Below are 27,632 nucleotides of genomic sequence, written 5' to 3'. Positions count from 1 at the left end.
TTGCACAGTTTAGCAGGATAAAACCCAATTAAGCCAAAGAACATTTTACACTACTCTCAGAAAGGAGCAATGTGGACCTAAAGCAAGATGAAAAGAATCCACTGGGGCTGTGTGGGAGCCGTGAGGTTGCTTCAGTCTTTCACAATGGCTACTTTCAACGTTGTGGATTTTACAACAAACAAATCTGCCCCCAGTCTAGCAATTATTTGCCTACCATGGGAAATAAAAACCAAATTCAGTGGGTAGCTTTTGGAGACATGTTTTTAAAATGCTCCCAGACCTTAAGTGAGGCATCAATCCAAACATGACACTGGAGCTACACTACTGAAACGTTTAACTAAAACCAGACCTCTTGTTTCCCAGTAGTTTTATTAGCTGTAGGTTTTTCAAGTCTGCTGAACTGACTTTGAAGCAAGATGATGATAAAATGTGACATGAGATTTTTAAACAGACTTATTTTTTTCCACTTAGTCAGCAGCTGAGGCTTCTCAAATTGCACACAAATTATGGCTCCATTCTAGTTCTTTGAGACATTAAATTTTGAGAATACCAAACCCATGGTAAAACAGAAATATTCAGTTAAGCCACGAGACAAGTGTTTGTAGGTGCTGGCATGATATGGGACTCTGCAGGGTGTTTGACTTCTCCTGAGTCATCCTGTTAGCGGGAGCTGGTGCCATGCCATAGGCCATGAAGTCCATGAGCCAAGAAACAAAAAGCAAGATTTCCACACACTGTTTATCTCAATTTTGTCACAGACCCACACATAAGGCCCAACAAAGCTCAAACCTATTCACAAGCAGAGCTGGAGACAGGACCACACTCCTGTCTTGCCACATCCTTCGCCCTAATCAAGACCACACCAACTTAACCCAAGAACACAAGCAAAGGTATTTTTCTCATCTGCTGTAGGCATTCAACAACCGTTCCTTGCTGGGCTATCAGGCAAGGTTTATGATTATCAGGCAAAGTTTAAAGTCAATTAAGAAAGCTACATCCTGAAATTCCATGTAAATCCTCTAGAATTACATCCATTTTGGTCAGTTTAGAGAAAGTACATACAGATGTAGAACTGTTTGCTACTGGAGCATCTTCCTTCCAGTTCTCTGCTGGCCTACACAAAGGTCTGTGTGCACCCCCTACACACGCCCCCAGCACTGCACCCCCTCTTAACCAATTGCCTTCCTTCCTGAGGCACAGACAGAATGTGCACTGCAGACCTGCAAATACTCAGTTAAAATGTAAATATTGAGAATATTCTATCTATAATGCTTGTACAGTCATCCAAATAATTTATGCTCTCTCATCTCCTCCAGCAAGTTCTCCTCAAGTATAACGTATCATATTAGGATTTAACTTCAAAGAAGGCACTTGGATCATGCCCAAGCTAAGCTTCTAATTAAGAATTGGCTTCCAAAGGTCACAAAGTCCCAGTTCTGGGATGAAATTAAAGTTTAGCTTTTCATACAGAAGTTTCAAAAGTAAGGACAAACTTCTAGTCTGTCTTGGCCGGGAAGGAGCTGAAAAATGACAGCAAAAGCTAAAGACTACAATAAAACAACTTCTGTCCCATATTTACAATTTTCTGTGGGAAATCTGAATGGCCTTGGTTTGTTGCCTTAGTTTCTTGGGGATTTTTTGTTTGTTTTTTGTAAAAAGTTTTGGTGACTGAAGAGAGATTTCAGAACTGATTAAACTTCTATAGACACCAAGCACATTGTAGCAAAAATAACTGTATCAGTTACCCTCCCTAACATTTCACTGTTCTACAGTATTTTACCAGAACACTGAACTATTTCATACCTCAATAGAAAAAAATCCATGAGTTTAAGCACATCTTAAGTGTTTGTAACTAAAATGAATATATAAAACTTGTACTAATAAATTAAATAAGCATGTGGTAGCTCCATGATGCAAAGGTAGATGATGCATTACAAGTTGAAGAGTCTGTCTTTGTGCTGCTTAGTGATGCAGTGGTGCTTTTTCAAGTTCCCTATCAAGACCAGCAGAGCACAACCTCCCAGGCACCTCACGCAGCATAAAATAACAAAATGCGCTATTTACTCAAGGCGAGACGTGCAAGCCCAGACAAGTCACTTACAGAGAGCCTCACCTCAGCCAACTTCAACAGAAATCAGAGAACCACATTCAGCTTGGAATTTCATTATTCTGAACACAAGTCACATCAGATACACAGGTTTTCAAATACACATCATTACAGAATTATTTCTGGCGGCGCAGAGAAGGCGGCAGAATTAAACCAACAGTTTCATGATGGGGAGAGAGCTCTTGTTTGCCCTTTGAAGTTTACTGGTGGGTGTCTATTACAAGAGAGTGGTACTATAATACCACTTAAAACACATTAACTGTCCTTCAGGAGAAGCTGGGACTCACTTCTTTCCCATGAGTTAAATCAATAGATTAGATTCATATGTGTTTCTCCTTTTCTTTTCCTCTTTTCATCTAAGAAAATCTGAACTATCTTATGCAAGCCAGTATAGGTTTAACAGGAAGAACATTGAGATCCAGTTCAAATTCCTGGCAAGGATTCATATCCAACAACCGACAAAGGAAACTAGCCCATTCAGACTTCCAGGGGAGCAGGCTCATTTTAACTTGCAAGATTTCCACACTCACATTCTACATGAAAAAGATGTATTACACATGCAGTCCAAGTCACCAGTCATCCAGGCAACCCCCTAGGGAGCCCAGTCTGATGCACAGGGCCTGGCAGGATCTAATCTACAGAGAAAAACGTAGCCTTGGAAAACTGCACAGAACACACATCTCTAGTGATGGCTTGAAAGGAAAACAGAGACATTAAAAATAACAATGCCAGGGCCTGGTGAGAACTCAAGAGACCTGTATTTAGAAAGACACCCTTGTTTTCTGGATCTGGATCATGCCATCTGGGATAAGGTATGTAAACTAACACAGGCCCAGACTGAGAGCTTGTCTAACAAAGTTGTTTGCCTGTTTTAATTTAAATGTTTTATCCAACTGAGAATGTAATGTATTGACCAAAAATTGACTATCTCAGATTGTGTGAGCTGCTGAAAGCTCGATAGATGAGATAAAGCAGATGCCACTCTGCTGTGCAATTATGCAATTGTAAGACCTGGTTTACTGCCTAATGTTAAGCTGTGTAACTCAGCACAAAGTAATAGTTGCTGATGCCATACTACATGTATTTTACAGATATCCCACAAATATCTTCTTCCTTGAAAAGCCAGTATCTCTTGTCTCAGTAAAATCAACAGCTGGAGTTCTCTAACTGAAATAATATCAGCCCTACCAACATTATCCTACCTCTCAGATTCATTAAAATGATTTCTGAATATTTTTCTACTGGACAGACCAACCACATGAGAATCTATTTTGCCACCAGTGAATTTAAATCACACTGCAGCACCACAAGCAAACTGCCCCTTCCTTTTCTTTCACATGCAAACAGATGTGCCATTGTGCGTGACTCAAATGGCCCACAGTGAGCTCAGAAACTCAGAACATACAATTCAAGAGAAAAAGGGAGAATGTGCACTTCAATAAATTCACAGTGCAAGGTTTGTAAAGCAACTATTCCTTTTTTCCCTCCTAAATCAAATTTCCCATTTAACCCACGTCTAAAGAAGCTCCCAAATTCACATCTCCAGGGCTTAATATGCTGGGATAAATTTGCTACCAACAGCTGCCTGATGACCTGCAGAAATGTTCCCTTAATCAAAAAAGCACCTTCAAACTAAGGGAGCATCTAAAATCCAGGCATTTACAGTATCCCTAACTGTAACCGTTAACTGCATCCTTTCCAGCTAAACACAGGCTGTCATAACATGGAAATTTTATAAATGGGGTCCAAATGAGTCTTCAAGGTGGCCAATGAGACTAGTTTTGGGAGATAAACACATGGAAGAAGACTTAGGAGGAAAAGACTCTTGTCTAGAAACACAGACTATCGCTGCCTCTTCCTGCCGACTCTATGAAGCAAGAGCAATAATTGAACAAAACCCAAAAAATCTGAGGATTTAATAATCTGGGTTTTCTGTCAGAAAAAAAATAATCAAGGTAAAAAGAGAGAGGAATAAACACAACTTGTGGGTCTGGAATTCACATGGTTCCCAACTGCAAAAACATTTAACTAAGGCTTAAGAACATTCCCAAACCGCCCCCATTTCCCCACCCCTGGATTCAGCATCCCAGAGCTTCAGCAAGATCAACTTTTTCAGTATCCTCCCACCTTTTTTTGCCCTGTCTGCTATTTCAACCCACAGCCAGCTATATTACTGCTCTCCTAACTGGTTTTGTCCTCCTGTATTCCACAAGGGCATGGGCAAGCTTTATGTTCCCTCATGGATCTCACTTAGAACATTGTCATAAACAACACTGCATTTAAACAAATTTAAAAAAAGGATACCCATTCACTCAAGTAACACATAAACCCCTTCACTTTGAATTATGCATACACACAAAACAAAGAGTGGAGGAGGAGCTGCCTAAGCAAAAGGAGAGGTTCAGACAAGGCTACCATTACCATCTCACAGCCTTGTGCCTTGCTACTGAGCCCTTTGAGGGCAGGCCTAGGATAGGAACACTTGAGTGTGTGCATACTTCACAACTGTCAGGAGATACAATCAGTTTGGTGGGAGAAAAGGTAAAAAAACCTGGAGCATGGGAGAACAAACGACACCTTCCTACTCTAGAGCTGCAATGAAGGAGTATTACTTCCTCTCTGAAAGAAATGGGACACTATCAGCAGGTGCCAGGCAATAATTTCCAAGTTTCAAAAGAACAACAAAAACAAAACCTGCTTTCTGGGTACAGCTAAGATGTTTGGGTTTAACACCTAATAACTTTATAACTCTAATCAATTCTAAGGTCACAAAACCTCCATAAAAACCCAAGAAGGAACAAAAGGGCAAAGACGAAGAACTTTCTTGGTAAAACTGACACATACTTTTGGATTCTCTTCTTAGTTATCAGAATTGGCTATACTTTAAGTCAAATAGCAGACTCTTGCCCTTGCCCCCATCTGGCTAAATGGCACCTAATCATAAACAATCATCTTCAGTACAGAAGAGATAAACAACCTCAACCCTGAAACTGTACAGCAGATTAACATAAGCCAGCAAGTTCAAGAGCAAGGCAGTCGCAAGGACACGGTCCTTGGAAGCCTTGTGAGGCTAAATCTGAGATGTTCCAACAGTATATTATAGTACTCTTCAGATGGTCTGCAGCTCACTACATAGTATCACAGCACAGCTGTAATTAAAGCTCTGTCATTCTTTCCACTATAAACTTTGCTTTTCATGAGTTTATAATTTAGATTGTAAAAATCTGTTCTGAGTGAAAGCTTGGCAAACCAGAGCCTGTGTATAAGAACATTTTCTTTTTCCAAGGCAGTCAGCTCCTTAAGGTTTTATGAATAACAGAAAAGTTTTCCAGCTTAACCCAAAGTAAGTTAAAGAAAAATAAGCCATATGTCACTTAAATTCCTTTGTAGTTTGAGGAGGGGAGTTTTATCTCTCCAAATTCAATTCACAGAGAGTCCAATGTCACTTCACAATTCAAAAATGGAGAAAAACAATGTATACAGCCAAAAGCAGAGGCTTAATACAATTTACACAGGCTTAGCTGTAACCTAGACCTGGGCTCAACTGAACTGAAAATATCCCCAGACCTACCAAAGAGAAGGCAGATTGTGTCTCCTCTGCTACCCAACCATAACCCTGCTTCTCGTGACTCCTTGTCCATTCCTCCTCCTCCAAACTGAACTGAACCCTTACTCCAAACTGCATGAACTTTTACATGAAGTAAGTTATTCTCCTCCCTTTTTCACTCATACCTCTCAGCTACGCTGGTCAGAAGAGTAATTCTACACACACTTGACACTTGATAGTGTTGGATGTGGAAATATCTGTCTACCCACTAAGTACTTCGAAATTACATACAACAGGGATACATAAAAAACACAAGACTATTTTTCATTTCTTTGACAGATAAAACTGGCACAAGACTTCTTATGAAAGATCTCAAGAGACATGTTTGGTGTTAAAAAAATGTAAGATGAGGAACAGTAAAACATATGGAACAAAAGAAGAGGGAAAGAAGTCTTAATAGACTAGCAGATTTTATGTATTAAGACTTTTGTGAATCCCCTCACTAAGGCAGAATAGATACTTCCAGTCAGGTCTCTCAGGCCCTGTAAGACAGAACCGCAGCTAACTCTTATGTGAAAAAGCATTCATCATCCATTTTACTAGAATACTCTTTTAAACCGGCTCATTAAAAAATTCCCATTCACAACTAGTTTCTGGTCCAAGAAACTGAACAATTGAGAGCCTAAAATATAACAGTAAAGCACACATTCACACCTTCAAGAGTGAAATACACCTTCCTTGAAAACAGAAAACTGTGAAACACAGCTACCTGTTGAGAAAGTATCTTTACTTTTTTCCTAGCAAGTAATTCAGAAGGATGGGCAGTGAGTCACTGGCTATTACCTCAATCTTCCCTGCACATGTTTGTCACTCAGTCTCTGTGACTATTAAGGCCCAGTTCCCAGTTTACTTTGCACTTTCACCCATTCCTCTCATGAATCTAGTAGTTTCACACATCTGACCTATCTCAGTTTGCAAGGCACGGGCATATTTTGTTTTCTGCCGTCTCCCAATCCGATTGAACGAGAATGATAAGCCCATTGCTCATCAATGGGTTTGGCCGCGCTTTTGGTTTTGCTCTTGTGCAAGACAAACCTGCACAAAGCTGCACTCCGGAACAACAAGGCTATTGAGCTTTCCCAATGCTGGGAGTGGCCTCCTCTTAAACCCTGTCAGCTGCCTATCTCCAATGATCCAAGTTGACTCATACACTTGAGATGGACCCCATTTTTTTGAGAGTCTTAAACCAAAAGCCAACCAGGCTTCCCTGTACTTCATCAGACATCCTGGTAGGTAACAACAGATAGTAAACTGCTACAGAGATAAACAATGGTATCTCCACAGTGCTGCTTTCATCTATGTTCATTTCTTCACATGATAATGTAACCCTCATCCAAAGATGCTGATTTTATAGCACGAGAGAACTCCAGCTGTACCAAAATCACAGCAGCTTTTTAACCTGCCTATGCCAGGTAACACTCCTCCTTTCTGGAACAAAAGGCTCATGTGCACAGGAAAGGATTGGCTTCCCCTGCTAATTGCAGTACAAGCATATCCCAAGATGGCCACAAAGGGCATGAGTAGGCATTTTCAGAAATTCAACCTTGACAAAAGGCTTTATCATCTCTCCTTAATATGGAGGTGTTTGCACCTCAGGCAGAAGAAGGAGGCCAAGGTAGGGTGTGTTTTCACTTCTGTCACACAGCAGGAAGGCTAACTCAATGAGTCTTTGAGTGCACCTGAGTAAATGTACACAGCTCTTGTACCACACACCTTGGATGACCAAGTTATGCTCTTTGGCCCAGCACAAGCAGGATCCAGCTCTATACAGCTGTCTCAAACTTACAGACCCTGAAAATCACCCCACAAAACCAAAGCAAATAAAACATGCAGTTCCACTTACAGGGTACTGCATCAAGGTCATTTTATAACTCTTATAACAATATAACTTCTATAACAATTTCAAAGACCTGCTTTTCCCCCATGCATTTTTTTTAATGAACTGATGGAACTTGTGTGAAGTATTCCCACTGAAGATCTGAACACAAGGCAAATGTAAAAAATTCATATTCAAGGGCTTAAGTCCAGAGCTATACACACAAAAACAGAGATCTGGAGATGAAATTTTCTGCCTTTCCTCAGGGGCATAAATCCATCTCTAATAGCTGGAGATGAGAATCTTCCATTGAGAAAAATTACTTGACAACTGGCTGTTACCACCTTTTTTTTCCTAATTGTAATTGATGAGCTTGAAACTGGTTAGAGGTCAACTATTCTAAGTAAGCAATCTGGACAACCACATTTATCTTCATTGGCAACAGATGCTCTAATGACTTAATTTTATGTAAAAAAAGATGAAGTAAAGACCTCAGCTGTTTCAAGAGCTGCTACAAGAGAACTAAAATTTATCATAACAAGAAATCTTTGTTTGACGACTGGAATATTCAGAAAATCAAAAAGCTTCACTAACCTTCTACATTCATAGCTTCCCTCAGAAGCTGCAACTTCTTCTGTCTCTCTCTTATCCTGTCAAAGGCACTTGATATTGCTGCAGAAGTTGATGTCTCAGGCATGTGGCGCATTTGGTCCAGTTTTTGTGGTCCAAAGACATCCAGCGCTATGCTCCCATCGGAGTATCTTGCTTCCTTGTTTCTGGCAGTAGTAGAAGTCCGTACTGTAAATGTTTCACACTGATGGCTGTGCCTGTGAGAGCCTCCAGCATGGTCCCTCTCAGCTGCCTTGTCAGTAGAGCAAAGCAAATCTGTGGAAGAAGCCCATATTTTCCGTTTGGGAGGGACATCTGTGTGAAGGTGACCTTTTTTCTCAAGCTCACTGGTTTTACATCTATGAGGACAGAAAACATCTTCCTGACCCGAACTGTAATCTGCAGAAATGCCCTGGAAAAACTCTTCCTCGTCTCGTGTTCCTCTAATGGACAGAAATCCCATAGACTTGCTAAGTCCTTTGTTAAGGGTGGTCTGTTGAGAGAAGTGAGCTCTGTGTCCATCAGGTGCATCAACAGCCAATGTTTTTCCTGGAATAAGGAGACATTTTATACATGTAATTTTCTACCTAATACACAAGAGTCCAACACAAATTACTTAAAATATATGATGAACATGCTTGGGCATTGGTTTTACCAAGCAAAGCATTGCGAAGGCTACTCCAAGGGTTCCCTCGGTCAACAAAGACAGAAATGCAACTACTTCATACATGATGACCATTTTATTTCTTTTATTTCTAAAATGCTCAAGAAAAAAATTAAGACCTACTATAATTCAGTATTAACATTAAAATCCCCCAAACTATCACATAATTGCTGAAAGCTGTTTTCTCATTAGTTTCATTTTCAAAATAGCCTGGACTATCACCAAAAATACTACTTAATAATCAATATGAAATCAGCCATTCCTCTCACACCCAAATACACCGCCTACAGGTTTTAATAACAAGTCCAGGTTTGTTCTACAGATTTACAGATGTCCTGCAATAGAGTCAGCAGTAAGAAAAGAATGACTGTGTACTTAGGAATTATAAAAATCCTGGATCTTCCTCTAATGACTAATTTTGGTGACTATAGTCTCTCCTGATAAAGAATATTCAGAAACAAAATCAACAAAGCTTCCAATGTTAAAATGGTTCTATGAGTCTGCACCCTTTGAGTTTCAACAATACATGCATCTGCAGATATTTAGGAAGCCTCTCTTCTCACTCTCCCTTCTCATGAAATTACTTCCAGAATAAAAGAAGCAGACAGAGCTGGAACCATATCCAAATCATAACTAAAATATGTGGTCTCTGAAGAGAAATATTTCATGTCATGGTGACCAAGAAGTTTTGGCCCAGGTGGAGTCAGCATGGCATGTGATTGATGTCTTCCTTAGAGCTAGGCTCATCATCCCTCTTTATGATGATATTCTCGTGAACATTCTTGAAGAAGGAGTAGCCTTGAAGATTTCACTGCAAAAGCAAGCAGCCATGAGTTCAAAGTAATCACTGTGCTATATCTACTACTCTTATAGAATGCTACATTGACCTTCCTGCATCGATTGAAATCAACTGCCCCGCTCAAACAGCAGGCTCCTGATGATCTTTATCTAGAGTGTTACCCTTCCAAACAGAATTTCACAGAATGCTTTAGGGATGTTTGAAAATGTAGTCACTAATGCTTTAAAAGCTCATAGCTTTTAAAGATGTAAACACTTTCAACTCTGATATTCTTTTTCAAGAGGGGGGTGTGCTTTTAGTTTGTAGTCTTTATTTCTGTGACCTTTAACTAACAATCAAAACCAGCAAGACTCAAGCCAAACATAACCAAGTAGCCCCTTGCTGCCTACCACCATGTAAATACACAATGGTTAAATGTTAGGGTTTGGATTGTCTAAAAGGTGTCTTGTAAGAAACACAATTCCCACGTGCTCTAACCAAGAAAATAAGAAACACTTTTGCCAAAGAGAATTAACTAATTTTCTAAAATGATCTGATGCCTCATTTCATATTTTACAAAGATAGCTTTAATACTAAACTAAACATAATTATCTTTGTGGTCAAGTAAATATTACATTATTACCTTATTCTCAGACTGCACGTCATCCTAAGGCTGGTGAAATGTGTATAATACATTTCACACACAAAAAAGCCTTTTAAAAGTAAGTGTTCATTGTGAAGGTCCTACTATCCATCTAAAGCAGTGGGATGATATTCACTCTGCAAACACAAACTTCACATTCATGTACATGCACCAAGGATAAACATTCCTGAATAGGATTTTAACTCAGTCACTTGTGAGATAAAAAACCAAACACTGCAGTTTGCTTTTTAAGATGGCCAACAGAAATGCAAATCAAAAGAGCTCTGAGAATCATCCTCCCAGTAATGGGAGTTCCAAGATAATTTTAGGCCCGAGAAAACCAAAACAACCTCCTCTACACACTGCTAAAAAACCCCAAACACCCACTTCTTTAACACTGAAAGTATTTACATGCAGGGACCTTACTGAACAAAACAAAGGCAAACAAAGTAGAAAAATACTCAAGAGAAGCAGACAGCTGCAACTCCAATACACTGCCACAGCTATGCACACAGGATTACTTGGTACAGCACCAGTCATGACTCAGAAGAACATTCCTGGTTCAAAAGATCATTTGGGTCTCTGCACACTGAAGCACGATCTCGTTGCAGGATCGCGTGCAATGAGAAGAGTCACAAGGCACTTTTAGCGCCTGGGGGTATCCTCACCACGGCACCCCAGAGACACAACCCTGTCTTGCTGTGTGCTGGTGAGAACTGCAGCAAAAGAGCCCACCTGTCATTCAAAAAGAGTGCTGGGGGAAAGGAGCATCCTCCTCACCATATCTGTGGTTCCCACGGACTTGGATATACTAGAAGCTATTTCCTGTTTGTAGAGAGGCACTGAAGACACAAGCCCCTTTGCCTCAGCACACAAGAGATGCTCTCTCTTGCGCACATCAACCACCCACTGGGCCTCCCCTCATGAGAAAAAGTGAAGGCCATGAGCACTATCTCATGGCTACTAGGGACGTACTCATGGCTACAGCTTTGCCGCTCAACCAGACAAGTGCATGATGAGACAGGAGATAAGCTGTCCTTTCAGGAAGCAGTGCAGGAGGTGTTCCATGCTGCTCTTCCACTCTACAGATTTAGATCAACATTGACTTAAGCAGTCAGCATGAGATTTTTACATAGTACCAAAATGAATCTACAGCTGGCCTCAGAATCCAGGCTTGAGACTGCAAAATTCTCTTGGAAGTCTTTCATCTGTCCTTTATTACTCTCTTTATTACTCTCCCCATTCACACTTCTGCTTTTCATCAGCCTTGCCAATTCTTCCCACCTCTGCAAAACCCATCCCTCTCTACATTACATTATTTCAACAAGCTCTGCCCAAAGTGACTGACAGTGCCAACATGAGTTGTTTAAAAATCATCCTCAGAGAAGGGTAAAGAAGAGACTTTGGGGCAAGGAGTGCACAGCCTGTGTATCTTGAGAGGGCAAACTGAAACAAAGCAGCAATAGAGAACTTTCAAACGTGTACTTTATCCCAGCCAAAACTGCATTCTGCTTTTAGCACCAGAGCACAGAGGCCAAGGATCAAGGGCAAGGCTTCTCAATACAGAAGTAACTCAAGTGCAGATACCAGTAGTAAAAATGGATTAGGCAACCAGCAATCAGTCCAAGCCAATATTTCTGGTTTTAATAACGTAAATCTGTCCTCGTCCCTTCTTCCTTTTTTGAAGCACTATTATAGATTTTGTAAGTCACACTATCAACTGTTAAGGTATTTTCACTTTTTTAATCCTGGACCTCCTCCACTACCTCAGCATTACTTGGATCAAGAGTCTTAAATGACTGCAGGAAGTCTCTTTCAGTACAAGGCTCATGTATCCAGCTTCCAGAAAACAGTACGCCTCCAAAACAGAACAGACTGGAATAATATTCCTTCTTTAACCATGGATTACCCTTTTAAATGGATTTTCAGTTGAATGGCATGCTCAAGTCCAAATTCATTAAGTCAGAATGTGGTTTATTCTTCAGCTTTTTCTCCCCCAGCTTTTATAATGAAATGTGTGAAAAAATGAAGGAAAGAACCACCAGCAAAAACCTATATATAAGGAATAAATATCTAACTAATGATCCTAAGGAACGTGCATAAGGGAAATTGTGTGCTTTTATAATGCAAGACTCATGTTATGACCTTCCTCTTCCTAAAAAAAAAAAGTCTGTATTTGTAATGGAAACTCTGGAGACCTATCCCAAGTATCTTGGCTCGACTAAAGACATTAATCATATTACCTGAGACCACACAGAGCTACTCCAGGCTTCAGTTACCCAGGTGTCTAACAGGACAGAGAAGTGCCTCCCTGTCTGGCAGTGAGGGTGATAGGACAAGACATTAATAGCAATTAAGCAATTAAGATGCTGCAGCATGTAAGCAACTTCAAAAGGAGTATTTCCCCTTCCCCAGTTGCTTCTTTCTCTGTTGCACTAAACTCTCCTCCTTGCTCATCTGAAGAGCATATGGGTTCTTCATTCCCCATATCGCCCTTGGGCGTTTATCCTCTACTTGATGTTACATTAGTGCAATTATTTATAATTACTGTAAATAATTCAAATGCAATTACAGTAACTGTATGATTCCAATGTATAATATATAGTGAGGGAATATATAAAATAAAAATAGCAATTAATCACCAGGAATTCACGATTACATTCCCTTGTGGTGCTAAAATGAAACTCTAGTTTTTCAGACACACCTTCAATTGCCAGATGTTACATTTGCTGAATAACCATAGATCTGCTTCCTTCTTCCTTTGGTGTTTTCAGCTGTGAATGCAACTACACCCTCTTTTACAGCAGTCTCATTCACAGACCATCTTTCACTCACGCTGACAGTAATCTGGTTGATTTTCCTCTGAGAAAGAGTTGCTGTCTAACTAAATCCAGTCTGTCTGCAATTACTTGTGTACAGCTTGATCATACAGGCAATTAATCCAATACTAAGTAAGTGCAAACACAGTTGGTACTATCACATACTGTATCTGCTTTTGCTGCTTCAACTCAACTCAATTTTCTTTATAGCCTTTCTGCCTGCCCCTTCCTTTTGTCTGAACAAAGCAGAAAACATTTTTCAACTCCATTATGGATTTTGACTTGTGGATGTATGTCGATGCACACATATGGGAGTGGGGGTTGGTTAGGAAGAGAGAGAGGCTGCGTGAGCAGGGAAAGACAGCCCACACGTGCATGAGAACACACACCATTCACTGCCAGATTGGAAGGTCTCAAGAGAGGAAATTATTATACAGGAGTTTAAAAAACATCTCCCACGCCATCTTTGTGCAGAAAACAAAGCAACAGAAAAAACCTCTTTCTCCCCAGACACTGCGGTTAGTTTCTAAAATATGAGTGGGTAGCTGATGGAGGAGTTGGGTTTGCAATCCCTTTGGGACAGGCTAAAAGCCAAACAGAAGACAACAGAGCCAGATGTGGCCTGTGGGTTGACTGCTAAGAATGGCACCCCCTCTTTTCTTTTACTTTCTAAATTGTTGAGAAAAATCCAAGTTGCAGATGGAAGTACTCCTAAACAATGCATTCTCTGTGAAGGAAGAATTAAACTGGACACAAGGACTGTTGGAAGCACTATATGTAATGGCCAAGTTATAAATCCTGTATAAAAATTTGCATTCATTTGGACTGACAGCTCTTCTATCAAAAACACCAAACAGTTCCAAAAACCAGGCATCTTGTTCAGAACAGTGGTAGTGAGCCTTGCCAAGCAGCACTTCATATTTCATAAATGCAACATTTTACCTCTTTCTTTCCTCTGCACGTCTGCAAGAAAATGCAACCATTGCTCTTTTCCACTCAGCTTTATGGGTCAGGTTATTTTTGGTACATTTTCAACCAAGCAGGCAAAAGATCCACCTAGCTACTCCCTTCCTGGATTTTTGTGTATCCCAGGAGAAGCTCAGTGATACAGCTGCTTTTCTGCACAGAAACAGCATTTGGCATCCCTGGATTGGTTTCCTCACTGATCTTCGTGTTTGCTCTTATTTCATCTTCAGAGTTCTGAGTCTGTCCTCAGCACTTCCAACAGTGCTAGGCTGGAAGCTCCCTATACCTGGAGAAACTATACCTAAATTTAGAAGATCTCTATCAATGCCAACTACCAGTACTGCTAGATGCAAAGACTTATTGGAAGAAAACAGGCATGGCTTTTGGAGTGAAAAAAGATGAAATCCTTTTTTTTTTTCTTCCAACAAGAAATCTTCATCTGGATTTCATTTGGTTTTGCTGAACTCTGGAAGTTATTCTCCACCTACTCAGTTCTTTTTTTTTTTCTGGAACTGAGGAGACAGGGGAAATTAAAAAAATAAAATAATAAAGAAAAGTATATTTAGTATTTTTACAGATGACAGGTTTTCAAGTAAATGGAAATAAGTTTGTGCTGCAGTTTTTGATAATTTAAGTCTGTGTGTTTGAATTTATCAAGATAATGTTTAAGCTATCACTAATGTTTAAGTCATCACTATAAGCCATTTCTTTGCAGACTAAAAGTTGTGTTTTCACCCACTTCAGGAACTAAAACGATCCACAGTTAACTTCCTAGAATCAAAAGCAAAAAGGGTGTGTTTACACTTATTTGAGAGGTTTTTTGTTGATATATGGAGTGGTAATTAGACACTAGAATATTGTTAAAATTAAAAGCAGCTTCACTTAGCCGTTGCATTTTTCATTCAGTTTGCAACACCTATCTTTGTTATACCTGATAGTGCATACAGTCTAATTAAAGACTTGATCAACATTAACCATTTTGATCACTATTTCTAAGTATTTTCTATTGTGTACAGTTAGGGTGAATCTAAATGATCTTTTAAATTAGTTTCAAGCCTTCATTTATGTAGCACATATTTTAGGCAGAGAAAAAGGTCAGAGTACAACTGTAATATTGGACTTGTGACAATCTACCACATTGTAAAAGTCAAGTTAGCATCAGGGGTCCTCACGACAGGAAAGCCAAGACACCTGTTAGCTGCATCTCCTTAGAAGATGAAACATCTCTGGCAAAGGTCTGTCCTTGGTGTTCTTGGATCATCAACTTAAATTGAAACTTTGCAAATAAACACATGAGGTGCAGGATTTCAGGTATTAGATGGCTGGGAAGCAGGTTTCCAGGCAAGTACATGCTAAGGAGATTTCAGCTGAGCATTAAATAGCCTACACATCCTTTTCAAGGATAATTTGTGGCAAAGAGTAACACAGTGAATTAATTTTTGCTTTATATTCAGATGAGTTTGACAGTTGCTTAAACTTTTGTCACACCAAAATAACTTTATCAAGCAAATTAAATAACTTTCATATATAATTCTTGATGTAAGAACTATTTTAAGGTCTAAAGTGTTTTTAAGTACAAAAATGAAGTAATTCATTGGTTCAGATGACTCATGACAGGTCTTACTGCTTTTATTTCTGCTGGCTAAGTCAGTTTCTAAACACTGTGTTCTGAATACAACTTGACTAAAAGCAAACATTCTGTAATATTAATTTAAAGTAAATTACTTCTGCAGCCAGCCTTGCTGTAAAACTCATTCACCAAGATAGCCACAGAAAGTGAGTCACGAAAGAGACAAAAAAGAAATTTAACTGAGGAGAATATTATCACAAAGCTGTTCATGAATATAATAATTATCTTGAAGACAAAGATAGAAATGAATAGCTGAAAATATCAAAGCTGGTTACATAAGGTGAGCAAAATATTTGATTTAAACATGTGAGGTGGAAAAATTTCAAAACACTTATCCTAAGTCAACAATAAAGCCCCAGCAATTATAACAGTGGATTAACATGGAATGAAAAACTGATCCTAATAAAAATGGAATTCAAATAAAGGAAAAATCATAGCATTTTTCAAAGACTGCAAATTTCTAAAGTATTAGTTGACTACTCTCCAGTTATAAGCACATCTCTCTTACTGAACCATCTCATATTCATGAACTTCACACAACTTATCAGCTATCTTAAGTTACATGCTCCAAGTAATTTTCCAATACTCTAAAGTTCACAATAAATGCCTTACCCCTTATGCTGCCTTTTTCTCCATATGACAGCTATTCTATTCACTATGAATTCTAAGGTTTTCACGACCTAACAGAACTTCACCTCCGTGAATATCACCCAAGTCTTCTGTCCTTTCCAGTAAAGATTTCTGCTCACTGAATTTATTTTATTTATAATACACTACAGAAGTGACTAGTAAAGTTATACAAATCCGTATGTGCACCCACCTCACCCCCTCCAATCATCCCAGTGGTAAACTTCACCCAAAATGTGTTCTTAGAGGCAGTTAAACCTGAGAAAAGGGCAAAAGATGACTCACAGGACTTCTAACTCATTAGAAAGATGTATTCAAAATCATAATCCTCTCTTAGTAGCTTACTGACCTTCTAAATACTTGCAAATTTGCAACTGGACTAATAGGTATTTATTTCAGCTACACACAGCAGCAGAATAGCAGAGTGACCAATCAGGGAAAAAGGACTTTGTGCCTTCCTGAGTTGTTTTGGTTTTGTTGGCTTTTATTTTTTCAACTGTAACATTTTTCTTAAACCTTCATCTGGCTTTCTACTTAGGGGTCCTCAATCCATGAGATTATCAACCAATATAATCAGCATTGCATTTCTACAGCTCACTTTCCCTTAAATTTACAACTGTGCCCCTAGGTCAGCTGATGTGTGCTGTAATTGACTGAATTTGCACCGGCAAAGCAGCACACCATTGCAGAAAAAGAAATAGCAAGCACTGAAGTGCCCTGAATGAAATGCAAGCTGTTGCCCATTAATATCAGACACCCGTTTCACTGGGTCCTCACTAACTTCCAAATACATGACTCAGTGTACTTAACATCAGTGTAAAAACAGAACTGAAAACAGCTAGAACTGGTTTGGATATTTGAGGGGTTCTGTTTTGTATATTACAATTCCCTGAGGTCTCAGCAAAGCTGAGATCAAGCAATGTACTTAAGATCAAAATAAAGAGAAGAAGGTGCTATTAAGGCATACAAGGAAAAGTTACTTATAACAGAATCAGAATTGGGAAAGCTTTGGGGAAGCTAAGAAGGTTGTAAAGCTTCTATTATTTGTAACACTCTACAAATGCAAGCACTTTCAGTGAGCAACAGGTGTTAAGGGATGAGGACTGTTCAGCCAACTTTGTTGTCTGGGGGTTATCAGGTTCTCTCATTTCATAAATATTATTTGAGTAAAGATTCTATTAAATTAGAACTCTTCAGAAAGTATGAAGTTCCCTAAAAAGAGAACTTTCAGAAAGTAATTTTGAGCAAGGTTGCTTAAAACTCTCTGTTAAATTTACTGGTTGATAGCAGCGGAGCCAAGTGGACTCAGTCTCCAAGAATAAGAGGAAAAAACATTCTACCCATTAAATTTTTTTCAAGTTAGAGAATACAGTAAAAAACAGAAATTGGATCATCTAGTCTACTCCCTCTGAGTTAAAGACAAAGTCTCCAGAGAAAGTTTCAGACATTACATGTTATTCACCCTAGTGCCGACCCAGAAAGCCATGAAGATATTGGCTGGAGCTACTACAGCAATCTCCAAAATTTAGTAGAACCTAAAACAAAAGGGTTTTTTGTTAAGATATAATGAAGACACTGGGGATAAGCATTATTTCAGGAGAAAGGAAAATCTGCTAAAAAGTTTAAATGTAGTTGTGGGTAGGAAAACAAATGGACAGAGAAATAAAACCTCTCAAACCACAAACATTTAAAAAAAAGTTAAAGATTTTCTAAGAAAATTAATAACGAAACAGCAAAAGACCGGTCAGTTGTATTAGAGAATGGAAAACTAGAAACAACAAAGAAAAGAATAATGAGAGTTTGCTAATGCAGTAAGAAAAGACTTTAAAGACAATCCTGCTATGTCTCCAAAACTTTACAAATATTTTAATCATTACCAAAACATGGTTAATTGTGGTTATGAAATAAAAAGAAGAATAGGTGACAGAAAGAGGGCATAGAAATGAAAAACTTGAGGTAGTAAGGCTTTGGGCTTAAATAAAGGTCTTGAAAAAAATACTGAATATGGTAGTATTGGCAAAAGAACAAAGGTGTTTAAAGAAACTGTTTATTGGACAACACTGGAGACTGGGAAGCATAGGGTTAAAGAATAAACAAATTAGCACCCAGAAAAATAAGGTTCTGGTTCAAACCTTAAACTTAGTGGGATCCAGGGAAAAAATTTAAGAAAGATCTTAAGAAATTCAGAAAAGGCAGACATTACATGGTTTACGAATCCAGTCAACTAGATTGATCCAGTTCCAAACCCTGTATTTCTAAAAGATCTCCCTACTGCCACAGAAATATTCTGTCAAAAAATAAAAGAACCAGTAAGAAAGCAAAGCCCCTGAGAAAGCAGTCAGAACAGTGAATTTGTGCCAGAAAATGAAGAAACAGCTTGTACCAGAAACTGTTCCTAAACACATAGTGCTGTAGTGGAAGGGCTGACAACCACTGTCATAAGTGTTTTATATCGAACAGTAGCCTAATCTAGCCTCATCTTAAAAAAAAATAATAAAAAGAAAATAATCAATAAAGAAAGACCACTAACCCCTTGCCAGACTTGTGTCTAACTTCTGCAGTTCATATTGCCACTGACAACACCATGGGTTATTTCAGTTCCTGCTTTTCAGTGCACTGTTGCTTGACACAAAACCAAAGAAGAGAGGAGCAACTCGCTCACATCAGCAACATATCTGTGTTGCAATGACTTAGACTGGTCCAAGCTGATGCCTTATAAAATGTTCCTGCTCAGCTCCACAATTCTTCCAGAAAAATTTAGAGACCAGCCTTTTGGAAGACTACCTCCTCTTGTTTGAAAAGACTAGCACAGAGCTGATGCTGCTGATGTTGCCAATGACCTTAAACAATATCTATGATATTAAACAGCAAAAAATCATAGCAAACACCAGCATTCAACCTAGATCACTTTATCCTTTTTCCTCCACAGTGACAACAGCAACCATCTGTCTCCTCCCTGGTCTCCCAGTTTCCTCTTTCCTTACTTCCCTGAAGTAAAGTACAACCCTACCTGGCCTCCCTATCTATCTCACACTGTCAAAGCATAGCAGAACTGTGATGGAATACGTCACTTCTCTTCAGAAACAACAACAACGAAAAAAAAAAGGCAGCAAAAGAGCTTTGTGTGCAGGGAAGAGTCCAGGGCTCCCCAGGACGCAGGAAGAGCTGTTTTGTGCAATTAGAGCTATGATGAGAGAGCAGAGTCTACAGGAAAGAGGGAACAAGGAAAAGCTGCTTCCTCTTCCTCTAGCTGACCAACCTTCAGCTGAAAATCTCCTTTCTCCAGAAACAAAACATTTGGCCAAGAACCTTTAAAACCTGTTCCTACCATAAGGACAGAACTGAAAAAGACAAATATTTTCTTGAAGCCCTCACCACCTGTTACCATCACCAACATTTACCTAGACACTGAACCATCCGAGTTTTGTGAATGCAAGCAAGTCCTCCTCCGATTTCTTTGCTTGCAAAATCTTCCCAAACTTGGTCTTCCACAGGGCTGCAATGAAGCACTTACCAGTGGGAAGCCCTTTTCCCCTCAGCCTCTCCCGAATTGCCTGGCTCCTGTCTGGCTGCAATTTTCTATCTCCATTACAAGACAGCTGATCCATCTGCAAAAAAAAAGGCAGTAACAAAGTCAAAATGTTGAAAGAGCTCATATAAGTATGAAACATTGTTTTTATGTAAATGCACACTATTAGTTTGTGTCAAACAGTTAAGTGGAGAATGGGAGTTCAAAATTTTAATAAAAAATTGATTCATCAGTGAGCATATCCCCTAGAATTATACATATTTGAATAGCTTGCACATTATTTAACTACACATTTGGTCTACCTTTTTTCCACTAAGAATAAATTAAGTTCACAAGGATGTAACTTAAACACATTCCACCCCTACAGCAAACTGAAGGGACAGCAACACTCAAAACCATCTTCCATGATTAAAACGTGACTAGAACTTGCCTAGTTCTACTGATGAGTTCTCCTTGTAACAGGAAGAACTGTCTTGTACCCTTGCAGGATTGATTGCACATGTCAAATCACATGCATCCATTGGTCAGAAGTCTCTTCAGACCCTCAGGCACATTCCTTTTCATGTGTCAGGCTTAACTACTCCCACTAACTTTTCACCTTTTTTTTTTTTTTTTAATCAATACTTCCCTAGGAAAACCTTTCACATGTTCAATCATTCAAAGAAGAGTTTATTTGCTACAACAAAACATTCTTAGTGAGATCTTTTCATATAGTGGGAGTGCAACCTGGACAGCAGGAGGGAAGGAGAAATCAAGCAGACTTCACAGTTACAGTACAACCCAGTTAACACTAAACAGACTGAATCAGCCTGGGGTTATATTGCCCTTTACAAAGCAAATTAACATGGCAAATGAAAACATTCAAATGAGACCTCTCAGCTGTGCTTCAGACATCACCAAATGACCAGTTACAGAGATAAGACCCCTTTGATAAGGCCCATCAAGATTAGAGGCATGCCACTCTTGGAATAGTAAATTGTACTCTGCCTCTGAAAAAACAAAATTTATACATTTTTCTTGTTAATTTAAAACATTCCAGCACACACACAGAGCACTGATCATTAAAACAAGCAGGGCAGGCTGGCTAAGGTGCACAAATACCTAGCAGCACAGCTATGCTGTCATTGTTCCCTCAACTCTTGGCTCTGTTCAGTTGGGTTTTTCCTTGTCTTCTTGCAAAGCCAATGCAGTGACACGTTCAGAATTAAAAAGGTGACTGGCAGAGGAAGTGAGCAAAGTTTCAGCACTGGAAAACTGCTAGTCCCAATCCTTCATTAACAAATGGACAGGAGCTTGGGAGCACACTTGCTGGATTCAGCTCTCTGCTGGATTTCAGCACAAGCATTTGGGAGCACTGTTACTGTCTTTGGCAGGCTGGTCTAGATCAGTCTGCCACAGAAAAACCAGACTCCCTGAAAGCCTGCTGATAAGAACAAGAGGAGGGAGAAAACTTGCTAAGCTGAAATGGTCATCAACAGCTTGGAGAATAATGACTCACTTTCCAGAGTGGTTGCTTCTGTAGCTTGTGGCCTGATTTAAAACCTGGATCTTTATTTTAACAGCACCACTGATGAAGGCCCTGTAGCCTTTTATTTCACTGAACCACAGACTAGTCCCACTTGGCAACTACACAAGACTTCAGACACTACAGTGAGGAGCACTGGACTGACAGGCATACCTCACGGACTAGACAAGGCTTTGTGGAGCTCAGGCTCAGCACTACTTCTGGAGGCCTGCCATAATCAGCTGCTGTCAAATATCAGACAAATGAAGGGACCTCTTCCTTTCTGCAAGCACTTCCAAACCAGATACATGAAGAAACTATCTATCAATTAAACATTTTTCATGCAATTTCAGTGCTGTCTCTCTAGACACCAGTTTTTACATGGACCTGCTGGAGTGAGTCCAGAGAAAGGACACTGAGTTGATTAGAGGGGTGGAGCACCTCTCCTATGAGGAAAGGCTAAGAAAAGGCTTAGGGGTAATCTAATAGCGACCTTCCAGTACCTGAAGGGAGCCTACAAGATGGAAAAGAACTATTTACAAGAGCATGTAGTGACAGGACAAAGGAAAATGGCTTCAAACTGAGAGTAGATTTAAATTAGGTATTAGGAAGAAGTTCTTTACTTCAGGGTGGTGAGGCACTGGCAAAGGTTGCCCAGAGAAATTGTGGACATCCTTTTCCTGGAAGTGTTCATGGTCAGGCTGGATGAAGCTCTGAGCAATCTGGTCTTGCAAAAGGTATCCCTGACCATGGGAGGGAGGTTGGATATAGCTTTAAGGTCTCTTTTAACCCAAACCATTCTACTATTCTACGCCAATTTATGGTCTTCCTTTATTTACATAAAATTATTTAACTATTCTGAATTTATGCTGTAATGGTTTAGGTGAAGAGAGAAGTTGCCCATCAGGAATAGTAACTTTGCAAGATGAGTTCATGTAATTTCTTTCACTTCTAAAAACAGTTTGGTCATTATCAGACAATAAAATCCTCCACAATTCTCATATTCAAGAGCTGAGCAGAAGTGCAAGAGAATTGTCACACTGCCTAAACAGTCCTCCTTTCTGTTAATAAGCAACTCTCCAAAAGTCAAGCATAACTTCAAGTTAAAGTAAACTCACAGCAATCATTTCTGAAGCATTTCAAGTAGCAACAAGTCTAAGGCTTGCCCTACAGTTCATCACCCTGTTCTCCTGTTTCTCCCTACTTTTTTTTTTTTCAATGAAGACAGTTCATGAAATGACCTCCTCAGAAACTCGTAAATGCATGTTCCAGGAGGAACTGTCAAGTGCACAAACTGCTACATGGGGAGAGAAGCTGTTCTCTCCTTTCAACACTCACCCTTGTCAAAATTGCAACATACCAAAACAAGAGGAAGAATGACTGCAGAGTGACTCTGAATTAGCACTTTTGCTCTCTTCCTGCTCACCTCTATTATTTCCTCAATCGCTGACACAGACTTACCCCAGACAGGCTTCCCAGAACCAGTCTGACCAACTGCTTCACATATGAGAAAGAAGGGGCACAGTTGCTGTTCCTTATGTGGGCGCTGCAGGCATCCAGAACAGTCCGAACAGACACACGAGCATAAATGACATCTTCACACATGCCCAGGAGAATGCTGTTGAGATGGTCTCCAAGCTTGATAGGCTAGTGACAAACAAGAACAGGGGAGACAGGAGAATCAGTTTTAACTTGGTTAAACTTGGTTAACTGAGTGACTTGGGGAACAATCAGAAACCAAAGACACTCAAAGACTTATTACCTACATTATCTGAATGCCAGTTTGAAAGTCACCATCTAGGAGGTGAAAAAATAGTGGCTGTAGAACAGGAGAGAGACATTCAGCCTCTGGATTCAACTCCTACTTTACAATGACCCAGCCTAAACAAGCTGCCTGATCTCCATGGTCAGGACACCAATGACTTTCTCAAACATTTAATGAGTAAGTGAAAATAAAGTAAAAGCGAAAAGGTTCAGAGGAAGTTTTATTCCTTAACTTTGAACATTCTGCCACTCAAGTATAAAATTCAAATCTCATCACAATAATTTTGGACAACCCTCTGTGCTCATTTTCTGCAGTTCCTCACCTCCCCAGTACTTTGCAGCAGATGTGTTAGCATTCCCAAATTCCACTGATATCACTAAAAAGTATCAACAAAAAAAGTAAGGAATAAAACAACCAAGCCACTGGTTAACGAAGCAGAGCTTCATAACTGCAGGACAGCACCCATACAGTCTAAAAGAAAAGTAAATCTCGATGTCTTTCTGCCCTCCCTGTTGAGTGAATACAGCAGCATGCTGTACTGGAATATCCCTCCCCAGGGTATGCAGCAGCCAGTGATAACACTTGTTCTCAGGTGCCGCAGGCACTTGCGACCGGAGCGTTCTGATCTGCAACTCTCCCAAAGTGGGTGGTTACCCACAAAGTACAAACACTGTCAAGCTTTTTGCATCAGAGTGCTTCAAACAATTGCAATCTTTCAATCTTCCCTGTGTGTGCACTCTTAAGGTGAACCATAAAAAAGGCACTCTGGACCACCCCGATTTAATTAATATAGGCTTTTCCCATCTATCTGTTTATCACTCCTAACTAATAATAAAAAATCATGTATGTGAATAAGATATGAATCTCATGTTCAGCCACACTCCCAGCAGAGAAGCAGCTCATTAACAAACAGAGGCAAATACAGAAAAAGGGCAAATCTGCACATGCAAATTAATGCGCAAAAGTAATGCCACACACAAGACTGTCTTTTTGCCAACACTACCTCCGCAGGACAGAAGACCCACATGACTACATCCCAAAGGCAGATTCCTTCTAGGCATACCTCACCACATTGTCTTTGGGGAAATCCTGTTTTATTAGCAGGTAGGGCATGCCTCCCCACTACATTACTGAGAAAGTGCTGCTACACTCTTAACACCAAAGGAAGAAACACAGAAAATGGGGACTGAAATTCATGCCTACACTCCTCTCAACACCTACCTACTTTAAGTCACTCTCCTACTACTGTTGAATACTACTCTTTTCATCTCTTACAAGACAGGAAAGCAAAGAAATGGGAAAGCCCTAGAATATAAGAAAACTCTAGGAATTTTGGGACAGGTGCAGTAGCCATTATGAACAGGTACCCCTACACATTCAGAGCTTCGAAGTTTTTTACTTCACTTAGCTGCATTCAGGCAGTTACTTCCAAATAAGTACAACTGAGACGCCAACTACCGCTCTGGTAAAGAAAATATTAGGAAGCAAAGGCCTAAAATGCTGAAGTCTTTCAAAATTTTCTTCCTTAGTCTTATATATAACATCAACTTGTACGAACAAACCTAAATCTAAACCACAAATTGCTTCTCCCACAGCTGCAGGTCCATTATTAAATGCCTTTACAGAAGCATTTTATCTTATTTTCACTCTTCTAGGTATTTAATTCTAAAAGTTTAATTTGGGACAGGGAAGGAGCTCTGAGGAAGATAAAGAATCACATCAATCTTCAGTCAGTTTTGGCAGGACAGTCTAAGATTTATGCTGGGTGTGTAAAATAACCACATTGAGTAATAACACTCATCTCTAAGCAGTCTGCAACTGTGTTTGCATTGACTGACAAGTCAATAGCAAGACCTGTTCCAAACAATTCATACCCTTTCTTGACCATTGTGAAAGGTTATACACATATATTATCTATATGTGTCAAATCCAGACTCACAGAAGCTATGGCAGCATGGAGAACAAGTTGTTTTATTATGTGTAAAACAACCATGTTACTTCAATATTTATTTTTATATAAGCCTAAACCAAAACAAATTCTTTTCTCCTTTGTCAACAGCTTAAACTGCTGTCTTTCAGCCTGTGGCATTATAGGATAGACTAGCCCACATGTATCTTCATGGAAAGTAACAGAAATGTGCTACCAGCACCTTCTCCCTGCAAAACCAGACCACACTTCACAAGAAAAACTCCAAGTATGGGAAAGAAAACTTCTGTACTGTGCAGTGACAAGAACAGACTGCCTAGAGAAGCTCACTGAGCCATCTGGATGCAATCCTGTGCTACGTGCTGTGGGATGACCCTGCTTGGGCAGGGAGGTTGGACCCACTCTGGTCCTTTCCAACCTGACCCTTTCTGTAAAATTCTGGGAAAGGCCTCTTGCTCCTCAGTGTCTCAGTATGACACCCTGCCATGCAAACTCAAATGCAGAGTCAGTCTAACAGTATCAAGTCTGGAGCTGCAATATTAACCAAAACCAAATCCAAACTTACCTGACTTTGAGGAACTTCGTGGTCAGCTCCCCAAAAGAGCGCCATACCAAGAGAATAAATATGGACCTGCCATAAGACACAAGGTATCTGTCAACTCATTGAACAAGACTAGAAATGCAAAGCAGACTTTTAAAGGAGAATGACTAACTTAACATCATTTTGCTTAGAAATAAATTTCTGGTATTTAAGCTCAGCTGTCTTTCAAATCCTACCTCTCCTTTACATGAGGTTCAGAGAAGCAAATCCCAGTGCTACAAAACATATGACATCTAACCAGTGTCCCCCATTTTCTCTGTTCAATTTTAAGCTTTCATCTCACACTGGAGCCAGAAACTCATGTAATCCATATAATCAGCCTAGTGTGGGGTAAAGACTGCATGGTTGTGTCCAAGGATCCTCAAAACTTGTGTCTCAAGGCAAGGCAGACCTTGGCACAACTCAAGCAGGGGGCTATCCTAATGAAATCACAAAGATTGGGATCAAAGGAAAAAGAAGGAATGAACAAAAGAATGTAAACATTTAAAGCAGTGCCTTAATCTGCCGCTGATATTTTAAGGTACAAATACATTTGCCATTACACATACAATTAATGATTAATATGTCTTCAGCATAATAAGCCCCTCACTACAGGGAATAAAACCTTTAAATACTGCAGAATTAAAAGCACAAGCACATGCTGGCTCTGTAGGTGACTGTCAAAAAAAACCCCAGGTAAATGTAGAAAGAAGGCACAATTTTTCTGGACTGTGTAAGTAATATACACTAGTGTTGGCTCTTTATACCATGTTATTAGTAATATTTACGGTACATAAAGCAACAAACTTCTTGAATAATTCTGAAGGCAATGAACAACAATTACAAGGACAGTGATAAATTAAAAGGTCACATAAGTCAGCCTCTTCACCAATTAAAAGCAAAATATCTTACTTAAATTCTAGATCTATAAATTGACAAAAATCTGAACAGATTAGGACAGTAGTCAGAAAAATGCATCAAGGTTTCTAAGTTAATACCACTGCCCCATCCACCCAGAAACATTCATTTTCAAATACTGAGAAAATTGTTCTCTATCTGGTTTATTATCCATTACCCTTTCAACTGAAAAACTACAAAGACTTTGTTACATATCAAGATATACCACAGCTGCACAGAAAAAGGTGAATATGCTTTCACAGCAATAATGAATACAAAAAATTTTTTTAGAAAAAGCCAATAAAACACAAAAGACACAAAAACAATCAAGAAAAAGCCCAAATCAAACAAAACCAGAAATGCCCCAACTTTTTCACTCCCCCAATAATGCAAGAACAGCAATTAAAAAGACTATTATAAAGTTAGTTAATTTTAATTAGAGACATTGTCATAGTCCTAAGTCTGCTGGCATTCAAGAAGAATTTGGATAATGGTCAGATACATTTCTGGGTTGTCCTCTTTGGAATATGGAGTTGGACTTGATGATCCTTGAGGACCCCTTTGAAACCAGGGAATTTCATCATTCTACGATTTGGAACTTCAACATACCCAAAGAGGTTTCCAAATATGAGATATGCAATCAGATCTCTAAACTAAAACTTGCTACTCTACTAATCTATCTGAAAACAGCTTTCAAAAGATGAGCATTTATGCAAAAATTCTAATTAATTTTTGTTTCATTACACTTGAAATATTTTCCACAATATATAAATCAACATGACATTAATTTCCCAAATCAATCTCCATTCCAATTTTGAATGGTTTGGTTACTCTATTTCCCATAAGCTTGTTGTCCTGGTTACCTCAGATGTATTTTGGATTCAAACTGACTGCATGTCTTAGAATCAAAGGGGTTTTCCTTTACTGACTGTAATTTTTTTGGGGTATTTCTCCTTGAATATACCATTAATTTGCATTAGCAAGCACAATCACAACTGAAAAGACAAAGGCAACTCTGTCACTGTCTGATACAAGGCCTTAAAAAACAAGGTGCTTTTCTGCCTTCAGCAGCTTTTAGTAGAACAATCTAAAAGGAAAAAACCAACGATTTCCAGTAATTCAGTGAACTACAACCAGTTGTGACAGAAGAAAAAGAAGTTTTAA

At 39.3% G+C, this 27,632-nt stretch overlaps 1 protein-coding gene across 6 annotated transcripts in view; it reads right to left on the bottom strand.

Annotated features, from left to right (window-relative positions):
* The window catches only part of PTPN13 (protein tyrosine phosphatase non-receptor type 13), a 111,292-nt gene that overhangs the window by 48,856 nt on the left and 34,804 nt on the right, over positions 1 to 27,632 (bottom strand). For all 6 annotated transcript variants that reach the window (XM_088056323.1, XM_014254811.2, XM_088056324.1 and 3 more), the window contains 4 exons: positions 25,557 to 25,622; positions 22,761 to 22,946; positions 19,781 to 19,874; positions 8,125 to 8,688 (listed from right to left, as the gene is read on the bottom strand). In XM_088056323.1, the coding sequence (XP_087912449.1) occupies positions 8,125 to 8,688; positions 19,781 to 19,874; positions 22,761 to 22,946; positions 25,557 to 25,622 (910 nt within the window). The remainder of the gene's footprint in view (positions 1 to 8,124; positions 8,689 to 19,780; positions 19,875 to 22,760; positions 22,947 to 25,556; positions 25,623 to 27,632) is intronic.

The sequence above is a fragment of the Pseudopodoces humilis genome, chromosome 6 (assembly GCF_049639895.1).
Source record: "Pseudopodoces humilis isolate 2021_Gansu_Grassland_sample_001 chromosome 6, ASM4963989v1, whole genome shotgun sequence".
Classification (NCBI taxonomy): domain Eukaryota; kingdom Metazoa; phylum Chordata; class Aves; order Passeriformes; family Paridae; genus Pseudopodoces; species Pseudopodoces humilis.
The sequence above is the reverse complement of the archived record's forward strand: the minus strand, read 5'-3'. Positions and strand labels throughout refer to the sequence as shown.